Source organism: Vipera ursinii (assembly GCF_947247035.1).
Source record: "Vipera ursinii genome assembly, chromosome: 1".
Taxonomy (NCBI): Eukaryota; Metazoa; Chordata; class Lepidosauria; order Squamata; family Viperidae; genus Vipera; species Vipera ursinii.
In genome coordinates this window covers 324,708,428-324,727,752 of record NC_139512.1, presented here as the reverse complement: position 1 = coordinate 324,727,752, position 19,325 = coordinate 324,708,428, and the positions used below count along the sequence as shown (strand labels likewise).

At 39.3% G+C, this 19,325-nt stretch overlaps 2 protein-coding genes across 3 annotated transcripts in view; both read left to right on the top strand.

Moving 5' to 3' along the window:
- Positions 1-9,203, top strand: part of PSME4 (proteasome activator subunit 4) — a 95,336-nt gene extending 86,133 nt beyond the window's left edge. The window contains exons 45-48 of one of the 2 annotated variants that reach the window (XM_083373171.1): positions 3,941-4,103; positions 4,976-5,109; positions 5,792-5,930; positions 7,998-9,203. In XM_083373171.1, coding sequence (XP_083229297.1) covers positions 3,941-4,103; positions 4,976-5,109; positions 5,792-5,926 — 432 coding nt within the window. In that variant the 3' untranslated portion in view covers positions 5,927-5,930; positions 7,998-9,203. Of the gene's footprint in view, positions 1-3,940; positions 4,104-4,975; positions 5,110-5,791 lie in introns of both variants that reach the window. The other variant, XM_083373172.1, reaches the window with a different exon arrangement.
- Positions 9,204-12,568: 3,365 nt separating this feature from the next.
- GPR75 (G protein-coupled receptor 75) lies at positions 12,569-17,985 on the top strand. The gene is made up of 2 exons (XM_083348376.1): positions 12,569-13,006; positions 15,703-17,985. Exon 2 carries the CDS (start codon positions 15,775-15,777, stop codon positions 17,419-17,421), a length of 1,647 nt encoding a protein of 548 aa, XP_083204502.1. The 5' UTR covers positions 12,569-13,006; positions 15,703-15,774; the 3' UTR covers positions 17,422-17,985.
- The last annotated feature ends 1,340 nt before the right edge of the window (positions 17,986-19,325 follow it).

Sequence of the window (19,325 nt, the reverse complement as noted above, 5' to 3'; positions counted from 1 at the left end):
TTTTGGCTTTTTCTCCCCCCACAGCATGCCTTATCAGCAATGAGAGCAAAAAAAATGGTGAAGTTGAGCTGGGGTGGCAGAATGCAGGCTGGTAGAGGTCTAGGAATGCAGGATGGCAAGAGCAACTGCAGTTGGAACTAAGCTGGAATGCTGTGGTTTCCCAGGGCATTGCAAGCAGTCCCAGAGTTGTGTGGTTCTGGGCTGCTTGCCTCCCCACAAATGCAGGATAGCAAGAGAGGGTGGAGAGAGAGGTGGTTAGGGGAATTGGAGCACATGTATGATTGTACAGGTGAAACTCGAAAAATTAGAATATCGTGCAAAAGTTCATTTATTTCAGTAATGCAACTTAAAAGGGGAAACTAATATATGAGATAGACTCATTACATGCAAAGCAAGATAGTTCAAGCCGTGATTTGTCATAATTGTGATCAGGGCTTTTTTCCTCATAGAACGCTCAGAACGGAGTTCTGGCACCTTTTTTGGATGGTGGGTTGTATGACATGTGTGAGTTCCGGCACCTTTTTCTTTTACAAAAAAAAGCACTGATTGTGGTGATTATGGCTTACAGCTAATGAAAACCCCAAATCCACAATCTCAGAAAATTAAATATTGTGAAAAGGTGCAATATTCTAGGCTCAAAGTGTCCCACTCTAATCAGCTAATTAAGCCATAACACCTGCAGAGTGTTCCTGAGCCTTTAAATGGTCTCTCAGTCTGGTTCAGTAGGAATTACAATCATGGGGAAGACTGCTGACCTGACAGTTGTGCAGAAAACCATCACTGACACCCTCCATAAGGAGGGAAAGCCTCAAAAGGTAATTGCAAAAAAAGTTGGATGTTCCCAAAGTGCTGTATCAAAGCACATTAATAGAAAGTTATGTGGAAGGGAAAAGTGTGGAAGAAAAAGATGCGCAAGCAGCAGGGATGACCACAGCCTGGAGAGGATTGTCAGGAAAAGGCCATTCAAAAGTGTTGGGGACTTTCACAAGGAGTGGACTGAGGCTGGAGTCAGTGCATCAAGAGCCACCACACCTGGACATGGGCTTCAAATGTCATATTCCTCTTGTCAAACTGCTCCTGAACAACAAACGTCAGAAGCGTCTTACCTGGGCTAAAGAAAAACAGACCTTGTCTGTTGCTCAGTGGTCCAAAGTCCTCTTTTGTGATGAGAGCAACTTTTGCATCTCATTTGGAAACCAAGGACCCAGAGTCTGGAGGAAGAATGGAGAGGCACACACTGCAAGATGCTTGAAGTCCAGTGTGAAGTTTCCCCAGTCTGTGTTGATTTGGGAAGCCATGTCATCTGCTGGTGTTGGTCCACTGTGCTTCATTAAGTCCAGGGTCAACCCAGCCATCTACCAGGAGATTTTGGAGCACTTCATGCTTCCTTCCGCAGACGAGCTTTATGGGGATGCTGACTTTATTTTCCAGAAGGACTTGGCACCTGCCCACACTGCCAAAAGCACCAAAACCTGGTTCAATGACTGTGGGATTACTGTGCTTGATTGGCCAGCAAACTCACCTGACCTGAACCCCATAGAGATCTATGGGGCATTGCCAAGAGAAAGATGAGAGACATGAGACCAAACAATGCAGAAGAGCTGAAGGCCGCTATTGAAGCATCCTGGTCTTCCGTAACACCTCAGCAGTGCCACAGGCTGATAGCTTCCATGCCACGCCACATTGAGGCAGTAATTGCTGCAAAAGGGACCCAAACCAAGTACTGAGTACATATGCATGCTTATACTTTTCAGAGGTCCGATATTGTTCTGCGTACATTCCTTGTTTTATTGATTGCATGTAATATTCTAATTTTCTGAGATTGTGGATTTGGGGTTTTCATGAGCTGTACGCCATAATCATCACAATTATGACAAATCATGGCTTGAACTATCTTGCTTTGCATGTAATGAGTCTATCTCATATATTAGTTTCCCCTTTTAAGTTGTATTACTGAAATAAATGAACTTTTGCACGATATTCTAATTTTTCAAGTTTCACCTGTAAGTGCCGGTTGGCTGCCAAGTGTCCAAGTTTTGTTCACATAACCATGGGGGCTCTGCAACAGTCCTAAATTCAGGTATAGGTTGTAAGTCCATTTTTTCCAGCACCGTCGTACGTTTCAAAGGTCACTGTATAGTCAGAAGTTGAATATCTGTTTGGGAAAATACATTCTTATTTATTAAATAATTTATGCATTATAATTTATATGGCTACTCATGTCACTGAAGTGACTCTGAGTAGTGGACAGAGATTAACAACCTAACATTTAAAAACAAAAACCTAGCATAATGTTGGTGCTCTCTGAGCTTAGTTGTTTTCTTGTAGACGTTTTATTGCTCAAAGTAGGTAATAAAATGTATACAAGAACACAACCAAGCTCAGAGAGCACCAACAACCTTCATTTCAATCCTGAGCTACAAGTAGGCCAGCCATCTTCCCTGAAAAGGGGAAAATATAGAGAAAATGTAATACTATCAGGGAAGGAACTCAAGCAGTTGACCTTCCTTTGAGATAGAAGATAGGAGGAGATTTGCAAAAACCTAACAGAATCTAATCTACACTATCTGTTTTCCCAAAGGACTTTTATGTGACTTCTTCAGCATTTCTGTATCCTAGTGTCAATGAACTCTAGGAGAGTTCACAAGATAAGAATTTTAAGTGTACTTCAGTTTATCAAGATATTGTAACTTATCTCATTGCTTGAGAATATATTACAGGTTTAGAAACACAAGCAGTTAGTCAATGTTTGAGTACATAATAAAACCAAGCCATTTGGACAATGTCCTAATAACTGAGAATCAGAAATTTGGAGTCCAAATTTACTGCCTCTCTTTGAAATATGTTTCAGTGTTCTACTCAGCAAATTATAAAATTATATCCTTGAACATAATCCACTTGAATTCCTTAGAATTAAAATTTAAAACCCTATAACGAATTATCAGAAATTAACTGGCTCCTTAAATCCATTTCCTGTAGTATTCAAATATACGAATATTGTACTATTTAAGTAGTTACAAGGCTTTTGAAATGAAGAAGATTGTACAGCTTATTAACATATTTTTGATGCAGCTAAAAGTTGAACTGCTAATAAATTCCAGGATTAGATTACTTGACAATGGAATAAACACAGACTTATTTTATTTTCTATAATAGCTCTGTATTCTGTAATGCCATTTTAATGCCATAATAATAAATCATAGTCACTGGGAACAAATGCCAGGATGCAACCAAATTTCTGTGATCATAAGCTATTATGGGATCATTCAGAAGACATCACAGTGCTATAAATACTCGTGTGTAAGTTACACTAAAGCCCAGTCTGTTCCTTCTTTTGAGCACTTGGGGTTCAACAGGCCACGCGATAGCTTTGCCCTGTGTGACTGCTCAGAATCTCAAATCTAGACCCTGTCCAGCTAAATGCTAAGATCCTAATTCTTGCCTTGGGCCTCCTGCCACAGGTAGAGGGTTGGACTAGAAAAACTCCAAGATCCCTTCCAACCCTATTGTTCTATGTTTAACATAATAACTTTTTCTATTCCCTGGAATTTAAATAAAACTCTTCTTGTGATCCTGAAGCTACTGCCTCATGGAAGACAAATTGTCTCATGAAGAGAAACTTTCCGCAGACTCTTTACTGCTTAATACAGTGAACACCAACTTTGCAAATGACGTTTACATAAAAAGTACATGTGACAATCCCAGGGTACAATGCTGTCACCCTCTTTCTCACATTTAGAACAGTGTTTTCCAGTTTTAGCAAATTTAAGATGTGTGGACTTCAGCTTCCAGAATTCTCCAGCAACACAGGTGTTAGGGAATTCTTGGAACTGAAGTCCACACATCTTAAAAGTTGTTGAAGTTGAGAAATGCTGATTCAGAGTATAGTGCAAAGAGAGCTGCCCTTATTGTAATTACTGATGCTATTATTTGATCCTAGGTGAGAGAGATGGCTGCTACCACTCTGGGTGGTTTGCTCCAGTGCCACTTCTTGGAGATTGATAGCCCTATGCAGACTCATTTTGAGCAGCTCTGTAAAATGAGACTTCCAAAGAAAAGAAAACGAGACCTCAGTACTGTAGTGGATACCATTCCCCCTGCAGGTAAGGAGGAGGTTTCTTCAGGAAGGTGTAAATCATGCTGAACGGATTGTCAGTGGTCTTATTCCAGCTTTCTGTTTCTGATTACTTATTTTCCACCTTTCCATGCATAACATTTGAACATTTGAAAAATATCTGCTCTTCCAAAAGTGAGTCAGCCAGGTATTTCTGACATTCAGTATAGTCTAGTTCACAGGAAAGGGAGACCTGCATGAGAGGTTGTCATTCGGAACAGCAGAGCAATCTGAAGTTCCCTAAATAATGGAATTTCAGAATGACAGTTCAAAGAGCTGCATTGAATTTAGTGCAAACCACAAGAGAAGAGTGGATTCTGCAAGGGAACCGAGTCATATGGCAGAAATAGCATATTGTGGGCAATACAGCACATCTGCGTTGGATTAGATTACAAAAATTTTACATGCACAATTTTTAACCTATGTTTTAGAAATTACAGGTAGTCCTCTACAATTTAACCATGGTTAAAAGCCACGACAGCCTCAGAAAAGTGACTAATGGCTTGTCCTCAAAGTAATGATCCTTGTACCACTCCTGTGATCACTTGATCACATTGGGTAATTTGCAAGCCGCTCGCATTTATAATGGTTGCAGCGTCTTGCAGTCATGTAATTGTGATTTGCGACCTTCTCTTTTCATCCCTTTAGAGTCCCCAAAATCTGCTCAATGAAATTTAGAGAAAACCATGTAAATGTGTGTGCATGACAGTGGTTTAAAGAGCTTCAGAAAGAAAAGAGAACTGGTAAAAATCCACTCTTCCATACCATTTCCCCATAGATAGATGGAACTTGTCTGTTATTTGTGCCAATTGAAGATTCCTATGCTGTCCCATGGAAGAATTACCAACTTCTTTCTTGCAGATTTAGTTAAACGCCATGCTGGCGTGCTTGGACTTAGTGCGTGTATTTTGTCCAGTCCATATGATGTGCCCACATGGATGCCTCAACTTTTGATGGATCTTAGTGCGCATCTGAATGATCCTCAGCCTATTGAGGTATGATTCATGTTATCAGTTGTTGGAATTCTTATGCTGAAGCTTGGCCTCTTAAGTGACTTCCTTAAGCTGTTTAGTCTAGTGCTTAGAAAATTTCTGTTACACGTACTGGCTATTTGGGCTATTTTATTTTAACCAAATGTTAGTAATAAAGATCAAAACTAATTATTTAATAGTACCTTTTTAAATGGCTTTTTAGCTAGTTAACAAAGATAGTCATTTACAGAGCCAGTTTGGTCTGATTCTGATAACAGTTTCTTAGTTTTATTTTATGCAAAAAAGGGGGTGAGGAATAGGAATAATCCTCTCACATAAAACAACACATTACGTATGCACTAAACAAAAATTAATTGTACATATCCATTAAACTTTTGTACAATTAAACTGTGATTTAACAATCCATTGAATAGGATAAAAAAGAAATGTGTACGGTAATATACACAATTCTTAAATCATTATATATAAATAATGCTACTTTTCAAATTTAGGGTAATAGTAGCAAGTGTTTCAAATTATATTTTGAAATTATTGATTGGTAGTCCCTCTATAACCTAAAACATTTGAACAAAATCCTGAATAATATATTTACACTTAGAAAGCTGGGCCACAGCCTTAAGATCAAGACAGTTGATGGTTATTTTAAATACATTGCCTAGATCCCTCTCTGTTTTTCTCCACACAGATGACAGTAAAAAAAACATTGTCCAATTTCCGGAGAACTCACCATGATAACTGGAAGCAGCATAAGCAACAATTCACTGATGACCAGCTGCTTGTCCTTACAGATCTTTTGGTATCACCATGCTATTATGCATAAAAGAGTGAGACTGTGTTGTAAAATCTGTACCCTTGGGCTATTTCGGAATGTTCCTCTTGATATCCAGCTTGACATAGCAAAATGTCACCTTTCAAACAGTGCCTTGTAATTTTTAGACTCATTAAATGAAACCAATACTGTCTGGCCTTTTCCTTCCTTCATGTAAGAATCTCTTTAGAATTCTCATTTAAAAATATAAAATTAGAATTTATTACCCTTTTTAAATTGAAAGAAAATAATCAAATACAGATGGGGCATGTATTGAATATGGTGTCAAAGACATTGAAATATAATTTTTGCTATCCCAAAGGTGGTTTTCAAAAAGCAAGTGGACTTTCTTGTGTTTTTTTCCCCTTGAAAACATTTCACTTCTTGTCCTAGAAGCTTCTTTAGTTCCGACAATGGTGGGGAATAGAAGGATTTATATTCTTTGCTGTCATCTGGTCCTTAGCCCTCCAAGAGTTGCTGAGGCCACTTGCAGATTTATCTGTACCCTCAGGGTCACCTGAATCAGCGTGCAAATGGATGTGGAACCTTCCTGGGACTGCTGAAAGAAAAACCCAAGAAAGTCCAGTTGTCTTTTGAAAAGCACCTCTGGGTAGCCATGATCTGGATGATTGAGAATCTCCATAAACAATTTTTGCTAGTTTTCCAGTATATTATCTTGAAATCAGTTTACATTCATATTGCATTATATTTATCTTATGTGATGATAAAATGGGGTTCACACCACATTTACACTTTATGTCAGACTAGTATGGACAATATTTTGACAGCACTGGGTGGTGTTTGCATGTGGTAGTAAACAGGATGTGACCCTGACATAATGAAGAACAACTGCACAGGATTTTACTGGCAGTCTGGTTCACTTGTTATTCTCTTAATGCAGAGGTTCTCAACTCAAATACAGTCCCACAGGGGTCTCAAGCAACATGGAAAGGGGTAAGTTTTTAAAAAAGATTTGCATAGCTAAAGTCAGGAGAAAAGGCCCAGGTAGCATTAGGAAGATGGCAAAACCTGAGAATCTAGTAATCTGGAAAAGGGATGCATCAATCAGAAGAGTTTTATTTAACTCATTATTTTAATTCATGAATGAGGTTGAATTTGATTATCATTCAAGGGATTATGGTATTGCCAAGTGCAAGTAAAATATTTTCACTGTTCAGAAGAGGAACAAGAGCCTCATATGAGGTCAGGAACTGGAGCATGCTTGCTTTCATGATCTTTGAATTAAACTGGTTTATAATCATGATAAAATTTATTATTTTAGTAAATAAATCACAATTAAGTTGGTTTGTAAATACATACACTCATATGTTATTGTTTATTATTTATTTTCAAGGTTTATAGGTTGTTCCAGTCAACGAGCCACTAGCATAAAACATAACTTGGGTATAATAAATATATAATAGACAAAAATTAAAATCTAAAATATAGAGTAGAAATATGTGCCCAAGGAATCAAACTGCTTAAGAAGACTATTTAAAATAATTGCTCATTCAAAGATAGTTAACTCTGTCTTGTGAAATACCCAAAACTTCACCAACTTTCTGAAGAACAGGAAAGATCGATAATCTTCCTTGGCAATTGGGAAGTGAAACAGTATATAGTACAGTATATAGATTATTTTGATGTCAGATTTCCATTCCAGACTGCTTAAGAGAGGCAAATTTTGCCCTTGTTCTTGCTAAAGATAGATTGGGTTTTGTGACTGTCAAGTTATCTGTCTCTTTCAGGGTCTCAGAAAATAAGAGACTGCTTCATTTCTGTAAAGATAAAGGAAATTTTAATTTTAATTTATTGAATATAGAACCCTTTCAGATTGGGTAATTCAGAGGCTTATAGTTGGAATCCTTTTTAAAAGCGCATATAGTATGTTCCTTGAAGAAGATTAGATTTCTGTTTAACTGAAGAAAAAAGCTCTGGCATAGTAACTAGTCTCTGCATGAATAAGAGAATTGTAATTTTATTTTTCATACATCCATGCAAGTGTCTTGTATTTAAGATAAATTCTACCTTATAGAATGGCTAATATCTCAATTTCTCTTTTTCCTTTTCTTATAATTTTCAGAGTTGGATCATTTCTTATACATATGGATTGTTTGTTGATATGAGATGAATAACTGGGTACCCAACCTATAAGAATATGCATGCCCAACACTTCATTGTACCTTTGGGTATAAGTGTAGGTAGTAATACCATCCCAATTTTTAAAAAGAGATTTGTTTTCTTTTTAGCTCACATGCAAAACCAAGCTATGCAGTGCTTTGTGCTCAGTTCTCTTTAAAATCTTACCTTCTAAATGTATACTGTTAATCTTTGTTTCATGGCCAGATTTCCAATAAGATCCTTCATCCAGGTACTGAACTTTAACTTTCCCTGGTTTTGTAAGTGGCAACTTACATTTTTCCAATTTAGTAGAGCCCATGAACAATAACAGGTATTTGCTATTGTTTTATTTTATGTATATATGTTAATACTGAGTGGTTAAAGTCTTTTAAAATAAAATGTTCTGTACTGATACTCCCACCTTTCCTCATTCACTCTTTGTCTCCATGCTGGAACAGTTACTTAAGTTGCATTAAAATACAGAAGTACTGTATCTGTCCCCACCAAATTCCTTTTTGATCTGTAACTCTGGTGGCTATTGACTCACTACTTCAAAAACATGTCCAATACATGTTACATAAATGTAAAAGATTGTATAAATTGTAGGGGCATTGCATCGACAAAGTACTGTATAGTTTGCAAAAGTTTTACATAATCCATTTGTGAGATTATCTTGTAAAGAATCACACTTTTCAGTGTTAAAATACTGTTTTAGCTTTTGTATCCAATTCAAATGCCACTTTCTTCTGGTTTATAATACTGCTGATTCTCATTAATGAAGTTATTTTGTTTTGGGTTTAATATTCATTTATCATTAGTGAATGAATTGATTTTTTTTACCAATATTTTTCTCTTGCTACTATCCTAAGTAATAGTATATTTTAATGTATGGTAAATAAGAGAATTGAAATCTCTCTCCCATTTAAGAAAACAAAAACAACACAAACTTGAAAAACACACACTCTGTATTTTTTTCTTTGTGAAAACAGGAATATAATATGCTTTTAAATCATCTGCCTGTTGGGAAAGCAAATACGGCAGTGTAACCTGGACAGCGTGTCCTAAGAGTAAGTGAAGAAATAACATGTATAGGGTAGTGCCAAATGCATCTTCTTACTTTCAGTTGTGTACTTAGTTTAAAGCTGAATAAATTATTTGTAAAAATTTGGGTATGCATACCATGTTTATCCTTCAGTGTATTCTCTCAAGTAAGTGTTTTCATTTAGGATAGGAGCTAACAATGTCTAACAAGGATATTTGGGATTTAATCGGTCTCTTGAATATAAATGATGGGTTGTTTGCTTTTAGTTCTGAAATTACATTAAGTCTTGGTATTAGAGAAATAGATCCAGTACTTTAAAAGTTGTATTGGTACTTTCATAAAAGTAATTCAATTAAGAGAAGTTAAGAGAAGCTATCACGTGTCTTATGATATAAAAATGCTTATTTGAATTATTCACATTTTACAAATCTTGTCAGCTTTAGGTTTAGAATTAAAATACACACATATAAATTATATTCTTTTAAAATGAGATATTTTTAGAGGAAAAATCTGTAAAAATATTTACTGCTGTTTTCTCCCTAATCTTAGCACACAAATTTGATTTTGGTAACTTGGCTCTCCAAGGAAGAAGAGCAGGATAGCTTCCAATCACAAAAAGGTGATTGAATTGTGCCAATTATTGTTGCCAAGGAGATCTTTCTAGCTAATTCATCCTAGTTCTAGTTCATCCTCTTCCCTTTCCTTGTGGAAAGCAAATTAGTTCTAATTTATGCCCTGTGCAAAAATAATCAAAAGAGTTGGTAAGGAAGTGTGTACACAAATCTTGTTATTTCTGATCTTATTTTTGTGAATGTTATATTCATCTGTAGTCTGGTAAACTCCTGTTGGAATTATTACAATCCCTCATCTATAAAAATAATGTGGAAATTTTGGTTGGTAAGTTAGCAAGAATTAACACTGCTTACTTGAATGTCTTACAAATTTAAAGAAGCTTTGCTGGTTGTCACTTTGTTCTGGGAAAACAATTCAAAATGTTGAAAGCTTATTTTCCAAAGTCATGGTATTATAATAAAGTAAGAAAGCAAAGGGGTAGCTCTGCTGTCATTATGAAGAAAAATCCATACTTGGGGGGAGGGGTTGAATATCACTAGCTGCTTGCACCCTCCTCCAGGCAGCATTTCACTGATACCACTTTAAGATTTGTCTTAGTGAGAGAAAATATTAATTCTAGAGTGGTATCGTATGTTTATATGATTTTCAGTGACACCGTACATGTCTGATTGAGAAACAATATAGCTTTTGCAAAGATACAAAAACAAATTATGTGACTCAAACTTTTTTAAAAGGCTATGCAAAACCGCCATAATAACTGAGTTAATTGCAATCTATGCACAAAAGGATATAAATCAAGATTTAACATCTCCCTCCTGCTTTTTAAAAAAATCAGCTTTGTCTATCATTCCAGAGATTTTACCTCTGACCAAAACATTTTCAGTTATCTGAAATGGTAGCTGCAGTTCAATTTGTAAGCAAAAAAGGGAGAAAATGAGGGACTTCAGAAATATTTCATATTTTTTTCTGTTCTCCCCATTCCCATATAAATGGCAATAGAACTGGATTAACACTATATGGTAGTAAGAGTACAACATTATTTTGGCTCCTGTGTATTTCTGACTGGGAACAAAAGGGAAGGTTAATTTGCTACTAGTCTCAGATGAATGTGTTATTATATGATGCTTACTTCTCCCTCATGCTTCTCTACAACACGTAGCAAGATCCCACTGAAAAACATTTTACTAGATGATGTGTCATTCATTCTAATATATAATATACCTCCTTTTCTGTTTAGAGCTGCCTCTTCTAAATTGCAAGTTTATGGATAGTGATACCTAGAGGACACTTTTTGTGTTGAACACCTGCTCGTGATCTGAATAATGTTTAGGAAATTTCAAACTATGCATTATTTCCCATCCAAAGGAATGTTGGAAAGAAAGGAAAAAAGGCTCTATCTGTTATCAGGATAACTGTCTAGCAGTTGAACAAGAACAGAACCAGATTTGGTGCAAGGGAGAACCTGGCAAAAACAGGTCAACTTTGAAAAGAAGATGGATCTGGTCAAAGTTGCAAAGAAAGCCCAAATTTCACCCAAGTCACCCTATGGGAGAGGGAAGTGGGGAGCAGCTCATATGTTGGCACCTGCTCTTAAGTCCTGCCTGGTCACATGACCAGAGGTGGAATGACACACTACATTCTTCCATATGCTACTTTCAATAATCAGAGATGCACATGAAAGAAGAACACCCATACCTGCTCATGCAACACATTACCTTGTTGTACATAAGAAAATATAAATGGCTTCTATGGCTGCCACTTCCACTACTAGAACACCCTACCCAATTTATGTCTGATGCTGGTTTCCTAGTACATGGTACCTAGCTTTACTAAGAAAAAGATACCTAGATTTGACTTGTGTCTCTTTTCCTTCAGCTAGAATCTCCCACAGGATGGACAGTTTTGACTTGAACAGGTATATCTTATATATCATAAAAATAAAGAAAAAAGCCTGGTCTCCCCAGAAAGCTTTGGAAGAGCTGTCATGGCTGATGTCACCATGCATCTAATAAGTATCTAGAAGCCCTCCCTCCCAGTACGCCAGCTGAGAAAGTAACCTGCAATAGACACAGCTGGAACGGCACATCTCTCCCCCACTTCTTTTTTTTTTCTCCCTAACCTTCCTTAATGAAGAATATTTAGGCCAGCGTTTCCCAACCTTAGGAACTTGAAGATGCGTGGACTTCAACTCCCAGAATTCCCCAGCCAGCTGGCTGGGGAATTCTGGGAGTTGAAGTCCACGCATCTTCAAGTTCCTAAGGTTGGAAAGCGCTGATTTAGGCGATTATGACCACTTTGTAAAGTTGCAGCTGATTTAATAAGGGCATTACTTCTACACAGACAGGTTTCTTATCGTCATCACTACCGCTTTTTTTTTTTAAAAAAAATGTTTTAGGGAATATACATAGAATGAAGGCTACTGCTAAGCTTGTAAGCCGCCCTGAGTCTTCGGAGAAGGGCGGGATATAAATGGAATTAAAATAAATAAATAAATAAAAAACTTCCAAGAATAATGCGTTTATCGTGCACTCGTTTTTGTGAATTGAAATCGTGCTAGTTTTGGGTGAGTATCGGCCGGACCTGGCGTGTGCCATTCAAAATGCTCGACAATTCGCACTCTTTGAGATAGAATGGGGGCGGAAAAAGGCACGCTCGTCTTGCGTTGTTCTGGATATTTCATAGGCACGTTCGCCGGCAAATGGTACTTTTCAGCAGCACCTGCTACTACCTCTTTACACCTGCTACAATTTCAAAGCAGGTTCCCCGAAAGGAAAGAAAGGGGGGGAAGGGACTGAGCCAGCTGCTTTTATCGGAGAGAGAGAGACGGGTACCGCACACCGACTGCGGCGATGTTTCTGTGAGGCGCAGGGCTCTAACGCGCCCTTCCAGGCCAGGCGCTTGCGGGAGTGTGCCATTGGCGTGCGTCCCGCTCTTGGAAAACCGCTCGCCCGCTCGCTCAGGGGCGAGACGCCAGAGGGGTTTCGGTGTCGCTGAGGACGCGGGAAAGGCCCCCGGAGCAACGCGAGGAAACCTCTCGGAGGGGAGACTCCTCTGAGCCAGCCGTCGTCCCTGAACGGCGCCTTGCAAAAAGAAGCGCGACGTCATTTCAGCAGGCGCGCGCGGCGAGGCGAGGCGAGGCTTGCCGGGCTTGCAGCGCCGCCCCCCCCCCCGCTCCCTCCTTTTCCTCAGGCCCAAATGCAGGAGGGAGACGGCGGAGGAGGTCGAACCGCTCCCTCCCGCCGACGATGACTTCACCCTCCGCCGGCCGCAGCCCCGACTGCAACTGCCTTCTGCCCCTGGTGCGGACGGACGCGCGAGGCGCGGGGCCCCGGCTGCCTCCACGGAGCCCGCGCTTGGTAAGGACAGGCCGGTCCGCCGATGGACGGAGGGCTTGGTTCCGGCGGGTCGGTGGGTGGGTGGACGGAAAGCGGAGCGCCTGGGTCGCCCTAGCCCAGGGGTAGGCAACCTCGGCTCTTTTATGACTCATGGACTTCAACTCCCAGAATTCCTGAGCCAGCTTGGCTGGCTCAGGAATTCTGGGAGTTGAAGTCCATGAGTCATAAAAGAGCCGAGGTTGCCTACCCCTGCCCTAGCCTGGACGGTGAAGAAGGCCGCGTCGCGCACCTGAGCCCGCTCGGCTAAGCTCGAGCTCGACAGGTCCAGCCGTATTCGAAAATCGCCCGCCCTTCTGGTTAGGCCCCGCGCTTTTCTTACGAGCCCTAGGGAAGAGGAAAAGGAAGGACATAAGGAAGGAAGGACAAGAAAGAAGGTTATTGCCTTCTTTCTCAAAACTCTCAAAAGGCCGGAAAGGTACTTCTGAGAATTTTGACCCGACTGAATCCCATTTAAATCAGGGCAGCTGTATGTATAGTTTACTTATAAAGCATAGATTTTTTTTAAAAAAAAAAGCAATATAGGAGAATTATGATGTTATCTAGTCAGAGAATTAAATGTTGGCAAACGAACAAGCTCAGGAAGGACCAAGGACTCCTCAGAAAAAAGAAAACAAGACTAGTAGGGGATAAAAAAAACGAATGAGCTGAGCTGCTTTATGTGGTCTTTTTTGCCATGTTATTTTTAAAAATTAAATGATCACTCCTTTCGGTCAGGCTGAGGATGGGAATGACTGAGATAAAATGCCAGGTCTGGGACTGAAATGATGGCCTTCAAACAAGCCAAGAATTGAGATGATGGCCATGATTTTCAGTCAAAGACATTCATTTCTCTGCCCAGAGACAATTTTTCCAGTTCCCATGATCATGCTTGGTTCCTTACATCCTAGTCCAGGAGACATCCTGGCCCCATATGCATGCTTTAGCCCTTTCAGTCCCAGCCCTGTCATTCCAGTCTCACACCTTCCTTCTGTTCCTACCACCAACATGTCAGTTATCAGTTTGGAAGCTGCTGTTCCAGTCCTTGGTCTGCGATTTCAATTACAGTCTTGGTCTGGGCTTGAATCCAATGGTCTGTCTTTAGAGTATTATGGAGAAAGAAGCACCCTCACCAATCTCATTTCATTGCAAGTCTAAAATGGAACGTTCTTGTACTTCATTTTAGAACAATGTATATTTATATATAAAGTCTAGGAAGATCTTAGCACCACTCTTATTTGGTGTGCCAGTTATACCTTTTACAAGTTTGGGAGGGTCCTTCAGAGAATTACTCATGACCTAGTCACCTTGTGCAACAGGTTCTACATGGGACTGCCCTTGAAGACCACCCAGAAGCTTCAACTGGTCCAGAATGTTGCACATGAACAGTAATGGGCATGCCCCAGTATATGCCCATGTAACACCTTTATTCCATAGGCTCCACTGGTTTTTGGTTTGCTTCTGGATGCAATTCAGGGTGCTGGTTGTTACCTATATAGCCCTACATGACATACGGCCTGTTACTTTAACTTCTGTCTCCTATAATATCTTCCTTGCCCATTGTATACTGCAGGGTTGGCACATTCAGGGTTCCTTCAATTTGGCAGAGTGTGAAACCTCTCACTTGCCATCTTTATCTTTTATTGATTTTATTGCAATTGCTTTAACTATTATGAACCATAGAGTCAGTGAGAGTCATTATTATTGCTATTATTATATTATTAGAGTGAATGCTGGTTGTAAATAAACGACAGTAAATTATTTCTTGTTGAATTCATTATTTCTGAATTTTTTGCTGATAGGAGAAGCTCACATGGGATTTCTGCCTCAAGTGCCAAAATGCCATGTACATGGATTTTGAGTGCTGTTTGTTCCCTGCCTCTCTTTGTATCCAGGTCATTGGTTTTCCAGTATGGCCACAGTTCGTTCATTCTTTATTTATTTATTTATCTATTTATTTATTTAATGGGACTTATATGCCGCCCTATCTCCCGAAGGACTCAGGGCGGCTAACAACAGTAAAATACAAGTAAAAATACAAATATTAAAAATTAAACTATATAGCCCCAACTACAACCCTTAAAACCTTAAAACCATATTAAAAACCCCTTATCATTTCCAAACTAATGCATGAGAGATATGTTTGACTTTTTCATCTTTTCTGATAATGTATTCTTAAATTTAAATGAGTTGTCACAAAATCTCCATGTGGTTTGAGGGAGGCAACACTCTTCTAACCATAAATTATCTAAAGTTGTCAGAAATTGAACCCAGATCTTCTATATCCTTTAATGCAATAATACAAATAATTCTTTGCCCCTGAAAAAAGAATTGGGAGGCACCGTTTCTGTGATGGTATAAATGGGCAGTGAGGGATTCTTTTTACCACATGACTCCAGCTTCAAGTAATATTATTTGAGTGGGAAAACAGCATATACTAAATCCAGTGTCATTAATGTGTGCATAGGTGTGCTTGCAGTAGGATATGAGACCTAATCCATTTTCTGTAAAGTTACCAAATGTCAAACTCTTCTATATATTTAAGGGCTAACTTGAAATAGTGGAATTGTCAGACTTATTTCAGCCCAGCTATTGATATACACTCTTTAAGACAAACTAAGAATTCTTGTAATGTTTATTAACTAATTTTTGGTATTGGGGGCTTGTATTTGTACCCATAGGTCTCACCAAGTATGCACCTCAAACAACCAATGCCAGGTTCACAATTTTGAAGTGCCAGAACAGCAGCTGTGATGATGAACCAGACGGAGTGGGCCGAAACAAAGTGGACAGATTGCTCAAATTCCTCAGCACAACTGCCTTCATCTTGGGGAAGCAATGACTCCTTTTCTTTCCAAGGGGATCTCCAGGAGATAATCCACACAGCCACTTTAGTTACATGTACCTTCTTGCTGGCTGTCATTTTCTGCTTAGGTTCTTATGGCAACCTTATTGTTTTTTTGTCCTTCTTTGACCCAGCTTTCCGGAAGTTCAGGACCAACTTTGATTTTATGATCCTCAATCTATCCTTCTGTGACCTTTTCATCTGTGGAGTGACTGCCCCCATGTTCACCTTTGCTCTCTTTTTGGATTCTGCAGCTGGTATCCCTGATGCTTTTTGCTTTACCTTCCACCTTACCAGCTCTGGGTTTATCATCATGTCCCTCAAGACAGTGGCTGTTATTGCCCTTCACCGATTAAGCATGGTGTTAGGGAAGCAACCCAATCGAACTGCCTCCTTCCCTTGCACTCTATTGCTTACCCTGCTCCTCTGGGCCACAAGCTTTACCCTGGCCACTCTAGCCACCATGAGGACCCATAAATCTCATCTTTGCCTTCCTATTTCCAGCTTGATTAGTGGTGAAGGAAAGATCATCCCTTATTTGTATGTTATTGATTTCATCTGCTGTGTGACCTTAGTTTCAGTCTCTTATATCATGATAGCCCAAGCATTGAGGAAAAATGCCCAAGTGAGAAAATGTCCCCCCATCATCACAGTTGATGCCTCCAGGCCTCAACCTTTTGCTGGAACACTTGCTACTGGTTGTGCTGAAGGGGTACGGTGCACTGTGCCAGCTCTGTATAGAAACCAAGACTATAACAAGCTGCAACATATCCAAACACATGCATACATGAAGAACTTTGGCCAGCTGTCTGCATCTGCAGCCAGCAGATTTCAGTTGGTGTCCATGATTAACTTGTCCACGGCCAAGGACTCTAAAGCTGTGGTGACTTGCATTATTATTGTTCTTTCTGTTTTAATTTGCTGCCTTCCGTTGGGCATATCTTTGATACAGGATGTTTTGTCCAGGAACAATGGCATTGTGCTTTATCAATTTGAACTATGTGGATTTACGCTCTTTTTTTTAAAGTCTGGATTGAATCCTTTTATATATTCCCGTAACAGTGCTGGTTTAAGAAGGAGGGTCCTTTGGTTTATACAATACTTGGCCTTTGTTTTTTTCTGTTGTAAACAGAAAACACGGCTTCAAGCTGTGGGCAAAGGAGGTCTGGAGGCCAACAGAAATAAATCATCTCATCATGAGACCAACTCAGCTTATATGCTATCTCCAAAGCCTCCGAAAAAGTTTGTGGACCAAGCGTGTGGCCCTAGTCGCTCTAAAGAAAGTGTGCTGAGTCCTAAGGCTTCTGTTGGCCATCATCATTATGGAGGAGGGCAGAGTAGTTCCACCCCCATGAATACCCGCATTGAACCTTATTATAGTATTTATAACAGCTGCCCTTCTCAGGAAGTGAGCACTCCCAACAGTTTGCAACCAACAAATTCTCCATTCAGATATGCCAACTCCTACATTGCTATGCATTATCACCCAACAAATGACTTAGTGCGGGATTATGACAGTACTTCTGCTAAGCAGATACCAGTCCCCTCGGCGTAGCTGGTGGGAGCCGGCAGTGTCCAATGTTCTACCACAATGGTGGCAATCATATCTTGGCAAGTTGTGCCATGAGTCATCCATATGATGTAACATTATTGCATGTGCATGAATGTTCAGTCCCTCCACACATTAAGTTGATTTTACTTTAGTCAGGCAGCAGCTGGGCTAGGAAAGATAGGACTGCAAGCTTCATTTCTTAGCCAGGCTTCTATGTTCTCCTGTATGCGTCTTGCAAATTACTATTCTATATTCCACCATTTCATTAGTGGTGTTTCTCCTTTTTAAAGAGTTCTTTGTGTGTACAGTATTATAACCCCAGAAGATTTCTTCTGGACTCCAGCAAAGATCAATCTTTTTTAAAAATGTCTGCTACCACAAATCACCGTTTTGTGTTTTATAACTGAATTGCTTTCTTGTTTATATGGTGAGTGCTTGAAAATGTGTTTTACAAAGTTGCTTTTTAAAACATTTCTATCAGAGTTATGTCTATTATTGATTTACCATGGAACATTTTTTGCAGATGACAGTTATGTACAAAGATAAAAATAAGTTATAAAATCTAGTGTCCAGTTCAGAAGTGTGGGATTTCTTTTGTGGTTCCCTCTCATTCTATTGACATTTGCTCAGCTGATCACTTTTGACTCAAAAGCACAAACTGAATCTGCAGCCCTTCAGTCTTAGGTCTTTTCCTACTACAATAAGACATTTAAGACTAAGGTAACTAAGACACTTCTTGCAATAACTTTTTTTCCTGTTCTGTCCTTATGATGTTGCCTTCATCTCATCTCATCTCCAACTACCTTCTTAGCAGTTGTTCCAGTATTAGTTTACTATTTTTCCTTTAAGCAGGCAAAACCATGGCAGTTTTGCTATGAGTGCAATCTGATGTGCTTCATTTGATTGGTGTCAAAGTCAGGTGAATGCTAATGGGTTGGGATCAACCCCAGACTGAGTGGCCAGTTTAGGCTAATGCTGGCACTCTTTCAGTTCTTGGGCATTCACTTACAGAGACAATCTGCTTTAGTTATCAGCTTAAAATCTCGAGTAGCTACAAAGCAACTAGACTTCCTGTGACTTTCAGCTTTTCAGTATGGATTTAGCCCTTTTGTAACAGCATTAAACCCGTGCCCAAAGAAAACTTCACCTAGTAGCCAGGTTGGTATTGGTCATGAGTTAAATATTATTCCAGAAGATCACACTAGTCCAAAACATTTGTGCAAAAACAAAGCAAGGTTTTAGAGATGCCTAAACCAGTGGGTTTCATCTGTTAAAACTTGTCTTCTCCCCATCCCATGTTAGAAGTGTGTGATCGATGTTTTGGCTGGTGATATTATGTCATCAAATCTGTCCGGAGTGTGCCTTTTACAATATAAATAAAGATGATTTGTCAGTGTCATGCCTATGTCAGGTTAAAGATAACTAATAAGAGCAGTAAATTTTATGGCACTATAGTTTTCTAGCATCCCAAAGACTGACGGGAAGCAAGGACTCAGCCATGAGGAAGAGCACTTAGGCGGTAACAGTTATCTTGGCCAATTCTGTGATTGAGATGCAGGGATTGTATCTAGAACCTTTCCTGTGTAAAGTATATTCACTGAGCTAGAGCTCTTTTTTTCTTGGAAGTTTGAGATCTATCACACAAAATAGTTTTAGTAATTTTTGCAACCTTTTTTGCCCCATTTTGCTAAATCAAAATTGTAGGTTGGAAGCATGTTCTTTCCCATAATGTATGCCCTATGCATTTAAAATGTGCATGTGTGCATGTTTGATTTACAGGGCAAGAAAGATGATAGCCTTGAGCCATTCCACTAATATTTAGTTGCACATATACTGGGACCATGTTCCATATGCTACAATTTTGAATTTCAAACTCACCCTTAGGATTATGTGCAAATTTTTCACAA